At 40.6% G+C, this 13,766-nt stretch overlaps 1 protein-coding gene across 6 annotated transcripts in view; it reads left to right on the top strand.

Annotated features, from left to right (window-relative positions):
• The window catches only part of sh3gl3a (SH3-domain GRB2-like 3a), a 64,931-nt gene that overhangs the window by 43,662 nt on the left and 7,503 nt on the right, over window positions 1-13,766 (top strand). For 3 of the 6 annotated variants that reach the window (XM_087179106.1, XM_087179108.1, XM_023425551.2), the window contains exons 2-9: window positions 3,264-3,332; window positions 4,288-4,360; window positions 4,488-4,631; window positions 9,100-9,233; window positions 10,185-10,343; window positions 11,429-11,532; window positions 12,780-12,904; window positions 13,045-13,077. In XM_087179106.1, coding sequence (XP_087035232.1) covers window positions 3,264-3,332; window positions 4,288-4,360; window positions 4,488-4,631; window positions 9,100-9,233; window positions 10,185-10,343; window positions 11,429-11,532; window positions 12,780-12,904; window positions 13,045-13,077 — 841 coding nt within the window. The remainder of the gene's footprint in view (window positions 1-3,263; window positions 3,333-4,287; window positions 4,361-4,487; window positions 4,632-9,099; window positions 9,234-10,184; window positions 10,344-11,428; window positions 11,533-12,779; window positions 12,905-13,044; window positions 13,078-13,766) is intronic. The other 3 variants (XM_023425554.2, XM_087179107.1, XM_087179109.1) reach the window with 1 other exon arrangement.

Below are 13,766 nucleotides of genomic sequence, written 5' to 3'. Positions count from 1 at the left end.
CTCTAGATGTTGTGGGATAAGGAAACCAACAGTAAGCCGAAGACATCGGGTGAGTTCTGCTTTTTATTGTTTAGCAACCAGAACAGTTTACAAATACAACACAAAGGAATCACATGAGGCAAAGAACAAAGGGCAAAGGGCAGCGGGTGGCGCCAAATCATAAAACAAACAAAACAAAGCCGCTTCCTAACCCGACACAATCCCCACTACTACAGAAGAAAACAAACGGAAATAAAAACCCTAGCTCCAATCTTACCTGTCAAAACAAAATACACCCTAGCAGCCACCCATAAACCTAGTGTTGCTAGACAGAAAATAAAATAGACAGGAAAATAACACGTTAACCTAAACTAAACCGTAGAGCCCATGATCCCGCAACTACCCAACTAGTGCCACAACGAGTCAACATCACTTAATAATCACAAAAATCAAAGTTAACTACTGGGTAGTTAAGAGGCACAGAGGCGGACTGCTCAGGTCAAATCACAGCCGCCCTGACATTTTCACATGGCAGTTTTTATACAGCAGAGGACGGGACCAGGCAGGCTTGTGATAGGCAGCTGGGACCAGCTTAGCAAAAGGGAAGGGACCAGCCAAAAACGAGGAACACCCGGGCACAGACAGAGAAGCAGTGCTGAGGCGTTGACAAGGAGGAAATCCACTTCCAGAGCAGCGGATGACAGGTCAACCCGGCCTTAATTCAAAAAGGAAAGACTGCACCATACAACATAACACAACAACAACAAGAGCTGTACCCGGAGCCCATAACACAGGTTCAAACATAACTGACAGTGGAGTAGTTGGCTGTGATTGATTTTTCTCCTGTGATGAACACAGTGTATGATCTATCACATTTTCAAAATAAAATAAAAACCATTCACTGACTAAAAGTTCTGCTTCAAAGTAAGAGTACTTAATAGAAATGTAGTAGAGTCAAAAGTGCAATATTTGTCTTTTAAGTGTAGTGGAGTAAAAGTCAGAAGTTTCCCAAAAAAGTCAAAAGTTTCCCAAGTAAAGAACAGATACTGGAAAGATATACTTACATAATGTACTGACGTAAATGTACTTAGTTACTGTCCAGCCCTGTTTGTAAAAACTGTAAGGAAAAACATGCCAGCATTGATGAGAGGCATATGATTCTGATGGCTCAGACCACTCGGATTCCCATCCCTCATTGTATCTCCTTATTTGTCAGCCTAGTGGTGACATTTTAAGTAGCTCCTGTCTCTTTAAGTAGAATGGAATGGCAGGAATGACTGTCAGATACTGTATAATATAATATTGCTTGCCTCTGACTTCATGTGCTAGTGGCACAGATTTTGGTACCTCTTTACAATAAGACTACCCATATAAAGGATTTATGAAGGGTTTACAACTAGTTTATTAATTAGCTTGTTTAACACTTTATAAATCACTTATAAGCTGTTATAACACATTAGATAAAAATGACAACAGTGACATGTTGCTTGCCAAATAGTGAGCCTACATGTGTCTGTATTGTTAAGCCTCTTATCTCATTAGTTTGTTTTTTCTGTCATCCAGCATTTGTACCTGCTGCTCATCACATATTTGTATAAATTAAAATGTATCTATATTACAATTCATGCTATCAGATTGTTCTGCACAGTGGATATTAAAATGGACTTTATAAGACTTTACAAACATTTATAAATGATAAAAGGGAGTCTTCTTGTAAAGTGGAAAACACATAATCATTTATTAATGAGTTACTATAAGGCTGCTTTTAGCAGTTATAAATGGTAGTAACTTATTAGTAAGATTAATGAGTATAAAGCATTAACTTGATCAGCAACTCACCATGAAAATGAGAAAAGGTGACACTTGATATAAAGTGGGAAATGCATGTTATTCATAAACCTGTTTTATGGTTTTCAATGAGCTTTATTCACAAACACATTTTGACACGACAGTAGAAAGAAAAAAGAATAATGGCTGAATTCCATTTAACTGCTTTGGTGTCAGGGTCCTTCTATTGTTCACTCTGGCTTCAGTGTCACATGAACATAGAACAAAACCACTATTAATGTTATTAGTAACACCTGTGCTTTTCCTACTGTGAGTTAAAATCAAAATGTTTTTATCCTTTTCTTATTGCTGTGTCTTATGTACAGTGGTGTCCACAAGTCTGAGACCACTTCCCCATACACTGTCCTGATTTTGGAATAACAGTTCCCATCATACATTGTGTGATGCAAACAGGAAATATAATGAGAAGTTCTTTTCTGCAACCCGTCATCTGAATGATGATGATGCTGATGATGATGGCATGATGATGGCATAGGCATACAGCCGTGAGGTGGTAATTCTAGTTGCATGTATTTCTGTACATTCTGGCGAATCTATACCATGTAGACAAACAATCACCGGGACACTTTAGAGACTGAGGGGTGAGATCTAAAGTTTTAAGGTAATTTTTCTATGATATCTGAGTCGATGTGTGTTTATGTGTGTGCTGCTGTGACGTGTGACCCAGAGAAGGGGGGGGGGGGGGGGGGGGGGTGTATTCCATGCTGTCTGCCAATCTGAAGACTTTAGCTGTAATAATCCCACTATTCCGGATATGATGCTGATATCCCGGCTGACTATCCACACAGCAGCAGCCATGGTGACTCAAGTCTCTCTTCTATTCTGGGTTCATCTCCAGGTTCTCCCACGTTGTAGCTTCCTGTGAAATGTCAGAGCTGCTAATTAATCTGCTTTTAGCTGGGCTGTATCTTTGGTGGAGCACCCATCATCACTCTCTGCTCTATATTTAACCTGCAGCTCGTTTACTGAACTGATCTCAAAGGAAAACCCTGTGGTTTGTTTATGATGACAGTGAAGTGGACTGCCATGTTGCAGGACAACATAACATACACTGTAACTGCCTTCTGGAAATCTTATTATCCTCTTTATTAGTATTGTTATTATTAGTCCTTTTGATAGAATTCAAGAATGCATTGAGTTTTGATTGTTGATTCTGGTAAAAAGTGAACTCAGTGAACTACGGCGTTACTCCTGTATGGGTTGTTCAAAAGTTTTCTTCATTGTGCATAAAATAACTGATGAAGCAGATTGACAGTAAACAGCAAAAGGCGCAGCTTCAGCAGCACCTTAGCTTAGCAACAGCAGCTCCGGTGCTCTGTGTGTGAGGCATCACCAGGCTTCTGTAGCGCTCAGAGCCCAGTTAGTCATTTCACATTCTGTTTAACACACAATCACAATCCAGGATCTCAACTGCAACTGTTCTGTCCTCTGTCCAGCTACTCAGTGAGAAGATCAGTGGGGCCGAGGGGACGAAGCTGGATGAAGACTTCATGGAGATGGAGAGGGTGAGTTCAGGACAGGTGTCTCCTCAGTGGTAAATGTGGTCTTATGATGATTTCTAGTTTTACACTTGGTAGTGATGAAATCATGTGTTAAATCATCACTACAACACTAACTTCGGAGGAAATAGAGAGGGCATTGAGCAACCAGTGTGTCCCAGTCAGGTTCATTACTTCTCTTTTTGTTGTCATTTATCCTGCTTGGATGGCGCTTATGTATGTGGTTGTGTTGTGAGTGTTTGCAGCTCATGTGTTGTCAAATTGATAAAGATATTTCTTAATTTTATTGTGTTTTGTCTGTTTGCATGTGTTTTCTTAAGCTGCAGTGTGTTGAGCTGTCAGGGCCACCGTAGATATAAGATGGACAAAACTGTGGCACTAAGTGTTTAGCTCTAATCAAGAATCAGTTTAACTCTGGCGTTGAAGTATTTGACTGTCCAGTAATGAAAATCAACAAGTGTATTTTTTCCAGAAAGAAATTGATGTTCAGCTGTATTTTTCATTTCAGTTCGTGTTATTATTGTTCTTCATGTTTCATGCTTGAAAGTGTGGAGGCTGCAATGTGACAATACACACAACGACGTGTCAATAATAAATTCTATTGAATTATTGTAGCATTAAAATGTGTAATAATTATTATCAACATGTATTATTAATATTAAATATTTTAGAATGTAAATGTCATTGATGAAACTAAAATTATTTTGGATGAAATTGATCTTCATCTTAATTTTTTTTATTATTAAAGGAGATTAAACAAATACAATTAAGGTGTGTAATTGTAAATTGTGTAGTCACACTTTGGATGTTTCTTACCACAGTTATCTTTATTCACCTTGTGATCCTATTGTAATATTTGACTGAATTGTTCATGTTGAATTTAATGTTTCAAATATCTTTCAGACAAACATAACTGCAACATCTCTTCTTTGTTTTTACATTATTTTCTCACTCCCAACAGAAAATCGAGGTAACCAACAAGTCAGTGTTTGACCTCTTGTCCAAAACAACAGAGTACCTCCAGCCTAATCCAGGTAAAAAAAAAAAAAAAAAAAATTATATGTTATTTCATCTTTTATCTGTTACTACACTGTTTTGCAAAATAAATCCAATCAATGTAAATCAGCAGTATTGTGTCATATTCATGGTTTTCCTCTGTAGCATCGCGAGCCAAACTCAACATGCTGAACACAGTGTCAAAGATCCGAGGGCAGGTGAAGACCACTGGCTACCCGCAGACTGAAGGCCTGCTGGGAGACTGCATGCTTCGCTACGGTCATGAACTTGGAGAGGACTCTGTCTTTGGTACCAATTCTCGTATTCCACAAACTCTCAGATATCTGCAGAGAGGATTTTATACACGGCTCTCCTGATTACATTACAGCAGCAGGCGGGTAGAAAACATGCTGCCACAGTGTCATGAGTGTGTGTGTCACGTAGGTTTCTACTCTTCATATGTAGAAGTGTCTCACTGTCTCTTTGGAACAGGCTTACACCAGAAACAGACCTCTTTTCATACATTTATACACTTACATATGTCGGGCGGGACCTAAAATGCAGCAAACACTTGGGAGACGGTGCAAAAGGTTTATTTAACCGAAAGAGCTTACACAACACTGGTGAAACACAGGGGAAGAACAGGGAAACACAGGAACTTAAACAAGAAACGGGAACAGGCAACAGGAACAGACTGAGGACAACCAGACATGAACAGGCAACGTGAACCGATGAGGACAAACCCAGAAATCAAGAGACGAACCGACACAGACAAAGGGAAGCACAAAGACTATATAGACACAAGGGAGGCAAGGGTGATTGAACACAGGTGAAACACATTAGGGCGGGGCAGACAATCACCACACAGAGAAACAGGACCAAGACAGGAAGCAAACAGAGACACACAAGGAAACCAATACAAAATAAAACAGGAATTGAAAAAAGTCCAAATAAAACTAACAAAAAGTGTCTGCCATGGCAAACCATGACAGTACCCCCCCTTAAAAGGTCAGATTCCAGACGACCCTTAAAAAACAAACACTAAGCGGAGCCCCTCTGGAGGGCAAGCAGGACGACGGCTGCGAAGACGGGGTCTCTCTGGCGGTCGAGCCGGAGGATGGCGTCGCCCCTCTGGAGGGTGGGCAGGAGACCGGCGTGGCAGGCAGAGCTCCTTCAGAGGGTAACCAGGAGCCGACTGGATAACTGGCAGGTATCAGCCAGACTGCCGGCTGGGAATCAGGATCAAGTGTTGGCCGGACCACTGACTGGGAAACAGAATCAGGAGTCAGCTGGACCACCGACAGGACACGAGGAACAGGACTCGGCCGGACCACTGACAGGGAATCAGGATCAGGTGTCGACCAGACCACTGACTGGGAACCAGAATCAGGAGTCAGCTGGGCCGCCGACAGGACAGGAGGGACAAGATTCGGCCGGACTGCCGACAGGAAACGAGGATCAGGTGTCGACCAGACCACTGACTGGGAACCAGAATCAGGAGTCAGCTGGGCCGCCGACAGGACAGGAGGGACATGATTCGGCCGGACTGCCGACAGGAAACGAGGAGCAGGGATCGGCCGGACCACTGACTGGGAACCAGAATCAGGAGTCAGCTGGGCCGCCGACAGGACAGGAGGAGCAGGGGAGACATCGTCCAGGAACCCCAACTCAGGAACCAGGGAGGAATCGACCGGGACGCCCGACGCTGAGACAGCTGATGCGTCAGCCAGGGTAGTTGGCGAGGGCTCCTGACCACAGGGGAGCAGAGGCTCTGGACAGTGGGGTAGCTGTGGCTTGGGCCAGAAGTGAGGAGCCTGGGGCTGGGGCCGAGGCCGAGCCTCCTTGTGGCTACGGGAGCCATGATGACCTCGCCCTCGTCCTCCACGAAACCCCGTGAAAATAGCCAGACGAGTTCCCTTGAAAGGGGACTTGTCAGGGTCGTCCAGGTCCGAGTCAGAAAGGGGATCAGCCAGCATGCAAAGGGGCCTGAAGACCCGACAGGGGTGCTGGCTGGGAGGACTGAGGCACCCTCAAGAAAGACATGAGGCTGGCGTAGGCCGCTGGGTCCATTTCTTTTGGTCGGTTCGTACTGTCAGGGTTTGCGGGCTAAGGCGGGACCCAAAATGTAGCCAACATTTGGGAGACGGTGCAAAAGGTTTATTTAACTTAAAGAGCTTACACAACACTGGTGAAGCACAGGGAAACACAGGGGAAGAACAGGGAAACACAGGAACTTAAACAAGAAACAGGAACAGGCAACATGAACAGACCGAGGACAAGCAGACATGAACAGGCAACGTGAACCAATGAGGACAAACCCAGAAATCAACAGACGAACCGACACAGACAAAGGGAAGCACAAAGACAATATAGACACAAGGGAGGCAAGGGTGATTGAACACAGGTGAAACACATTAGGGCGGGGCAGACAATCACCACACAGAGAAACAGGACCAAGACAGGAAGCAAACACAGAGACACACAAGGAAACCAATACAAAATAAAACAGGAAGTGAGAAAAGTCCAAACAAAACTAATAAAAAATGTCTGCCATGGCAAACCATGACAACATACAGTTATTTTAATTTGCTATAAATGGAAACTCTGAACTTTCTCCATGTGTACCTGTAGCACTGTAAGTATGACTACTAGGACCAGAGTCTAAGTTCTAGGTTCAGGTGAGTGATTGATACTAGTGCTCGGGAATAACAGACCACAGACCAGTGAATAAGTATTAACTGTCAGCCGACAGTTAATACTTATTCACTGGTCTGTGGTCTGTTATTCCCGAGCACTAGTATCAATCGGCTTGTTTATATAGTAACTGATCAGAAAAAAAAACAATAATCATATGATGGTACCAAACTCTTTTACACGCACAAATACAAAAAAAAAAAAAAAAGAACAGTTCAATTTCCTTTCAACCAAAATGAACCCAAGATCTCAGGAAAATAAGGTTATTGACCCCTATTTATCTCTTTTGGATTTAATACAACCTATTTGAGTGAGGTATAATTTTATACCTACGTTTCTTATATTGGTTGTTTAGTCCCTGGTATCTCCTTCGAGTTTACTCAGTTTAAGTTTTCATTTTATCTCAGTTAGGCCTATTTATGAGTTTAGTTCTATTTTTCTACTTCCTCTTAAGTTTGCTTAACCAGCTCTACTCAAGCTTTACTCACTTTACACAACCCATACATGTAATACCAATTTGGCACACAATAATGAAAAAGTGAATAAATAAAAGAAAACACAGTTCGATAAAATATCAAATACAACTCAAATTTCAGATCTCACAGATCAATGCGTATAAAAAAATTACTTAAATTTCCACAGTTTGGTGTATCACCAGTCCTTTAGTTAAGTCCTTTCTCAGTCCAAATGAAATTCACTGTGTCTCTGCAAAACCTGTTAGTTTTTTCCTCCCACGATCCACGAGTATTAGAAACAGTGTCTTTGTCCACAGTGTGCAGGTGAGTTTCGCAGAATATGTGATCCTCCGAGTGTGTCTCCTATGGGTGGCTCGCCATCTTCTTTCCACAGCTCCAGGTGTTTTCACACCCCAGTGATCCCAACTAAAAAACCTGGCCTGCCATACAACAAGGCAACGCACAAGCAGGCATTTTAGCTTCACATATATCAGGAAAATAAATGAAAATAAAGTCCTAGCACTGAAATACAGGTTAACTATCAATTTAAATCCAAACCGCGACCTAAAATGGCGGCTCGGCTCTCGCTTTCACTCCGCTGCGAGGCAACTTGACCGTGTATGCTCCCTTTTAGCTTTTAGCTACACATCGCACAAATGAAAAACAGTACACACAAAAATAATGATAAATGGAACAGTCTAACTATTTTTAAGGCTTCTTGTTACATTAAACACAATTGTTATTTTATTTGCTTACATTTAGTATTGATCTAGGCTTCTATTAGTTTATTATCATATTCACCTAGGTTACATACTGGTTGTTTAAAGTCCAATTTTAATCTGCATCTCTATATCACTAATTCAATCAGCACAACGGAGCAGTTTCACTTTTTAAACAGAAAAGAGAAGCTGACTATTTATAAGGCCTGTGCCATATCCATAATTTAATATCTCGATTCAGTGGTTTATAATATAATTATATTGTTGTATTTAGGGTTCAGATATAAGTGATGCTGTCACTAAACAACAGTACAAAGTTTTATTGTCACATGCCAAAGAACAATGTACAGGAAGCAAAGAGGTGAAATGAGGGTCGGATTCAGCAGCAGCATTGTGCAAACTGCAAAAAAAAAAAAGATCATATTATTAAAAATGTTGCATACGGCGGCAAATATTGCCACAGCTCAAGCCTAGTATTTATTTCCACTTTGACTTTTTTCTGTCACTGTTAAGCTAAAGACTCAACTCTTCTTTACCTCCATTTCCTGTTGTCTTTTATGGCTCAATGACCAGTGCTTTTATTTAGAGTTTCACTCTGTGACTTGATGACAGCTGTAACAGGTGTGTTACAGAGTGTGCTATCATGATCTTCTGTTGTTTGTAAATAATATGAAATCCAGTATTGATAAAGGCACATTTGAAAGTTTTGAAATATTTTAACAAGTGAAAAGTAATTAATGATTAAAGGAACAAATGAGATATTTCTATATATTTCTGAAAACTGTGGAAGGCTGAAATCCCCTGTGTCACAGACGAACAGCACACATGTTAAACAATAACTGAAGCACGGTGCAGGACCTCAGAGGATTTCTCACAGTATAACATAAATGCTTTGTCTCTGTCCTGCAGGCTGTGCTCTGGTGGATATGGGTGAGGCCATGAGGCAGATGGCAGATGTGAAGGACTCCTTGGACATAAATGTCAAACAAAACTTTATTGACCCCCTGCAGACTCTACAGGACAAGGACCTCAAAGAGATCATGGTACTTTACAGCAGCATGTGCCCTGTAACCAAGATGATTTTAAGGACGCCATGTTTGATTTCATGATTGGCAGGTCAGACAAACTGTAGGAGATGACTGTTAATGCTGACAGTGTTTGCAACACAGGGGAAATGTGACAACACTTCAGGATGTGCCAATATCTCTGCAGCACAGTTAGAAAACATTTGTGAAGAAGTTACTTTCGTTTAATTTACAGAATGCTCTCAGTGTGTTTAGGCTGCTGCCACAGAGTATAAACATACTCTGTTAGAACCATCAACCAAATGTACCAACATTTATTTGAAGTCTCTTCATACACAGCTGGATAATATTGTCTATAAACTACTTTTCATACTTGTTACCTGGGTTACCTTGGTTACCTGGATCGGTACCAGAGATGTGCTGATCCAATGTGTCTCCCCAGTACTGATTCTGATGCCTCAAGCGGACACAGTATTGGTCTGATACCCGGAACTTTGGCATTAAAGAGTCAGTCGACAGCTCAGTTTAACCAACTGGCAACACAATAACAAACTGATCTGCTTCATGCTGGTGCCATCGCTGATGTAGTGGATCAGATTATGGTTACCAAATCATCACTGCATAATTGCATCACCTGTACAGATAACTGAGAATGTTTTCTCAGCAGTTCACAGTCAGCAGATGGATGAAATGCTAAAACCTAACTACTATCTCAAACTGCTTTGATTTCACACTAAAAGAAAAACCGGACCAGGACCGAGTCTCTGTGCGATGACAATGTACACAATGTTTTATAATCAATATGTGACCTTTGTGTTTTATAACATACAGAGGTCAAGTACATGTGGGAAAAAGAGTAGTTTGGACACGTTAAAAAAAGAAGGGAGAAAAACCTCATTGACATGTTTGTGTTTGTGTGTGTGTTTGTGTTTGTGTGGTTTTTTTTCGCGCATGTTTGTGTGTTTGCAGCACCACCTAAAGAAGCTGGAGGGCCGCCGGTTGGACTTTGACTACAAGAAGAAGCGTCAGGGGAAAATCCCGGACGAGGAGATCCGTCAGGCTGTGGAAAAGTTTGAGGAGAGCAAAGAGCTAGCTGAGAGGAGCATGTTCAACTTCCTGGAGAACGATGTAAGAGGCTCAAACAAATGTCAGCTTATTACTAGAGAATTCAACATCCTGTACAGCAGCAGGCAAATAAATAAAACTGCTCAACATGAAGGTTTAATATATTCATGCATTTACTGTTTAAGCCATGCAACTGTCTCACCAGTCTTCATTTCCTTCTCATTATATATCATATAGAGGTTTGAGCTGTTTATTAATTTTGATGTCACCCATAATATTTAAACAATATGTAAACAAAACCTACACATAATAAACTTTTATTTTGTATATTAACTATAATATACATTTATATTATTTTTATTTTTATTTTTTTCATTCTTTAAACTACAACTGTCAGAAAATTCAGTGTAGGAAGCTTCATAAGTTACATTTTGTATTCCATGATGAGTGATTTTGAGATGGTTCATAAATCCAGGCCCTGATTATCAGACCTCATACCCAACATTACACACTCATCAGGTTTGTGTGGGGCAGCAGGGACACAGTTTGGCGATGGAGAAAGGTTTTACACTTCTGTCCACTCAACAAATATAATATGTGAGGAAGCTACAGCTACATGTTTGATACATTGTGAAGTGACAGGATTTTACAATGTACTGACATTCAGTATCTGTTAAATCAAAATTACTTAATAATCCAGTTTGTTTTTTTAATCTTTGTAAATCTCCCCTACGATGGAGTATTAGGGCCACATTGAAGAAAAATAATTAAAATTACAAGAAAAGAAAGTCATGATATTATGATATGGTAATTTTATAAATAAAAAGTCATAATATTATGAGAATAAAGTTATAATTTTCGGTCACGTGTTGTTTTACAGGTGAAATATCAGCATCCTGTGAAGTTCTGCTTTAGCAGAGGTTTCACAAATAAGTATATACTTCATCTTTTGTCTCATCAGCATCATCATCAGCATCAAGAAACTGACAGACAAACAGCAGCTGCCAGAAGCAAACATTCAAAATTTTGACAAACACACAATTTTTCCTTGTGCCCATAATACTCTGTCTTACTCCCCAAATCATATTATAATATTACAATGTGCAGTGTGTGTGTGCGCGTGTGTGTGTTGGGGGCATGGCCAACAGGTGGAGCAGATGAGCCAGCTGTCAGCACTGATCGAGGCGGCCTTAGAGTACCACCGGCAGTCTAGTGAGATCCTGGAGGAGCTGAGTGGGAGGCTGCAGAAGAGGTGAGGACCTGCTTCACTGTGCAGGGTTTGTCTTTTGTGGAGGTAGAGTTACAGTCTCATTCTGGTTCTGCTCACTCAGTGTGGTGGTGCCATTGACAGGAGGTCTGTGAGCAGTATATTTAGAGCAGGTGTCTTTGTGCTGAATGTGCTGTGTGTATATGACACTGTCTCACAACATGTGACTCACATGCTTACAGATCTCTGCACTTTCCACTTTTTTGAAAAACTATGCTTAATAACAACAGCGGTTTATGTGAACAGGACAGTGATTAACTTCATTCAGTGACCACGTTTTTAAAATTCACTCCAACTCAGCCACAACCATACCTCTGTATTTTTACAGTCAATTTAATACATGTTTGTCACCACTGTAAAAAATATTATATAAAGTGCTAACTGGGACATACAACAATGGCCTCCAATGAAAGATGAAAGACTTGTGCCAGATGAGGAAAGGAGGCAATAGAGGACATAAGGACATAAGGAGGAGGTGTGAGGGCTGACTGCTGTATAGCTATATCTGAAGCTGTCATATAAGTGGATATGTAGGGAATATATTTTTGTAGTGCATTACTGGAAAAAAGCCACTGAAGCAGTTTACTGTTGTGCCGAGCTGCATGTCGGTACAGAGAACTGCGCAGAGAACTGTGTAGAAGCAGCTGTAGAAATCTGCAATGTTGCAGTGTTCTAACATAAATAAACTACATCAACTTCAAATTTCAGTATAAAACTAACAGAAGTTGGGATTTAAATCAGTCTAAGATTGTCATTAATGTGGATTGATGGACAAAAATAGTAATTTTATCAATTTACAATAAAATCTACAACGTAATAAAGTCTGCACAAAGTGAAGGGGTCTGAATACTGTCTTAAAGGTAATATGAATATTACAGAAAATGTTTCAACCATATTTTTATAACTAATTACGAACAAATATAGAAACAGGAGTTCAACAGGGGCCAATATCTAATTTGGGCCCCTAGGCCCATAGTGTCACTTGAGTGGTGTCCAGATGATCAGCAGGCTCCACCTCGGCACCAGTCAGAGCCGGAGCCATGTTGTTTTCAGGTTGTACATCCGTCCCATTCTCATCGACACAATATCCAAATAACACCTTAACATGTAATCTGAAACTAGTCTGAGTGGAGGGGGGCAGACAACCACGAGGAGGTCATTCTGGGTTTTTTTTAATCTTCTTGAACCTTCTTGTCCATAACATGATGCTAAATCTGCTCTTTCTGTCCCAGGATATTGACGGCCAACAGCCAACCCAAGAGAGAGTTCAAACCAAAGTCGATCAGGAGCAGCATGGAGACTCTGGACAACAGTCAGCAGAATGGCCTGTCCTATAGCTCCTCAGTCAAATGCACCGGTACAGCTGTCACACATCTGTCACACATCTGTCTCCACTGTATCTGTGTCTCCTTTCTTTTCTGCGATGTTCTCTGTCAGCACCATCTTCATTGTTTGCTTTGAGTTGGAGTGTATACTTTTTTCTGTTGTCCCTTACAGATTTCCAGGTCAACCACACAGTCAATGGGAAAAGTAGGTATTCCTATACTGAAATGATACAGTGGTGCTTATGCTCATCTATAGTGCACAGCTACACTTCATGTTTGTCTGACATATATATCTGACATATACTGTATATACAGTATATACATAAAGATGACTTTTATGAAACTTAAAGTAAACTAGAAAATTCCAGGGAAATTTTGAGTGCCACGGGGGCTACTGCCGAGATGATTACATGATTTATTTCCAGTGTTCAAAAGTCACCCTGATCATATTCTGGTTTTGAGAAATGTCTTGATATAAAAGACTCTGATATAAAACAATGTCACATCCCTCCATCATGTATTATGTGGGAAATATCTCATATTCTGTGTAGTTTTTTTTAATAAAACAAGAGGCAACATGTCTTCAACCTGGAATTTAAAGGGTTAAAATCCTGAAAACTAATAAACATTTGATAGGTTTGAGCAGAACTGAAGTGGTTTAAGAGATGTATGCATAAAAGCTGAAAGAAATATTGATATATGCTGATTTTATAGCATTTTCTTTGTGTGTCCTCTTTTGGACGCGAGGAACCCCAGAGGGTACAAAATGTGTTACCAGTGTATAATAGACCTGTAACAGTAACTGACATTAGATTTTAAAAATATGTCAAAAAAGACACTTTCTTGCAGAAATCCATACCTTCAGCTGTAACACAGCCAAAATGATCAGCAAAT

The sequence above is a fragment of the Seriola lalandi genome, unplaced genomic scaffold (genome assembly GCF_002814215.2).
Source record: "Seriola lalandi dorsalis isolate HSWRI2012SDOR001 ecotype SW California unplaced genomic scaffold, Sedor1 jcf7180002054784, whole genome shotgun sequence".
Classification (NCBI taxonomy): Eukaryota; Metazoa; Chordata; class Actinopteri; order Carangiformes; family Carangidae; genus Seriola; species Seriola lalandi.
The sequence above is the reverse complement of the archived record's forward strand: the minus strand, read 5'-3'. Positions and strand labels throughout refer to the sequence as shown.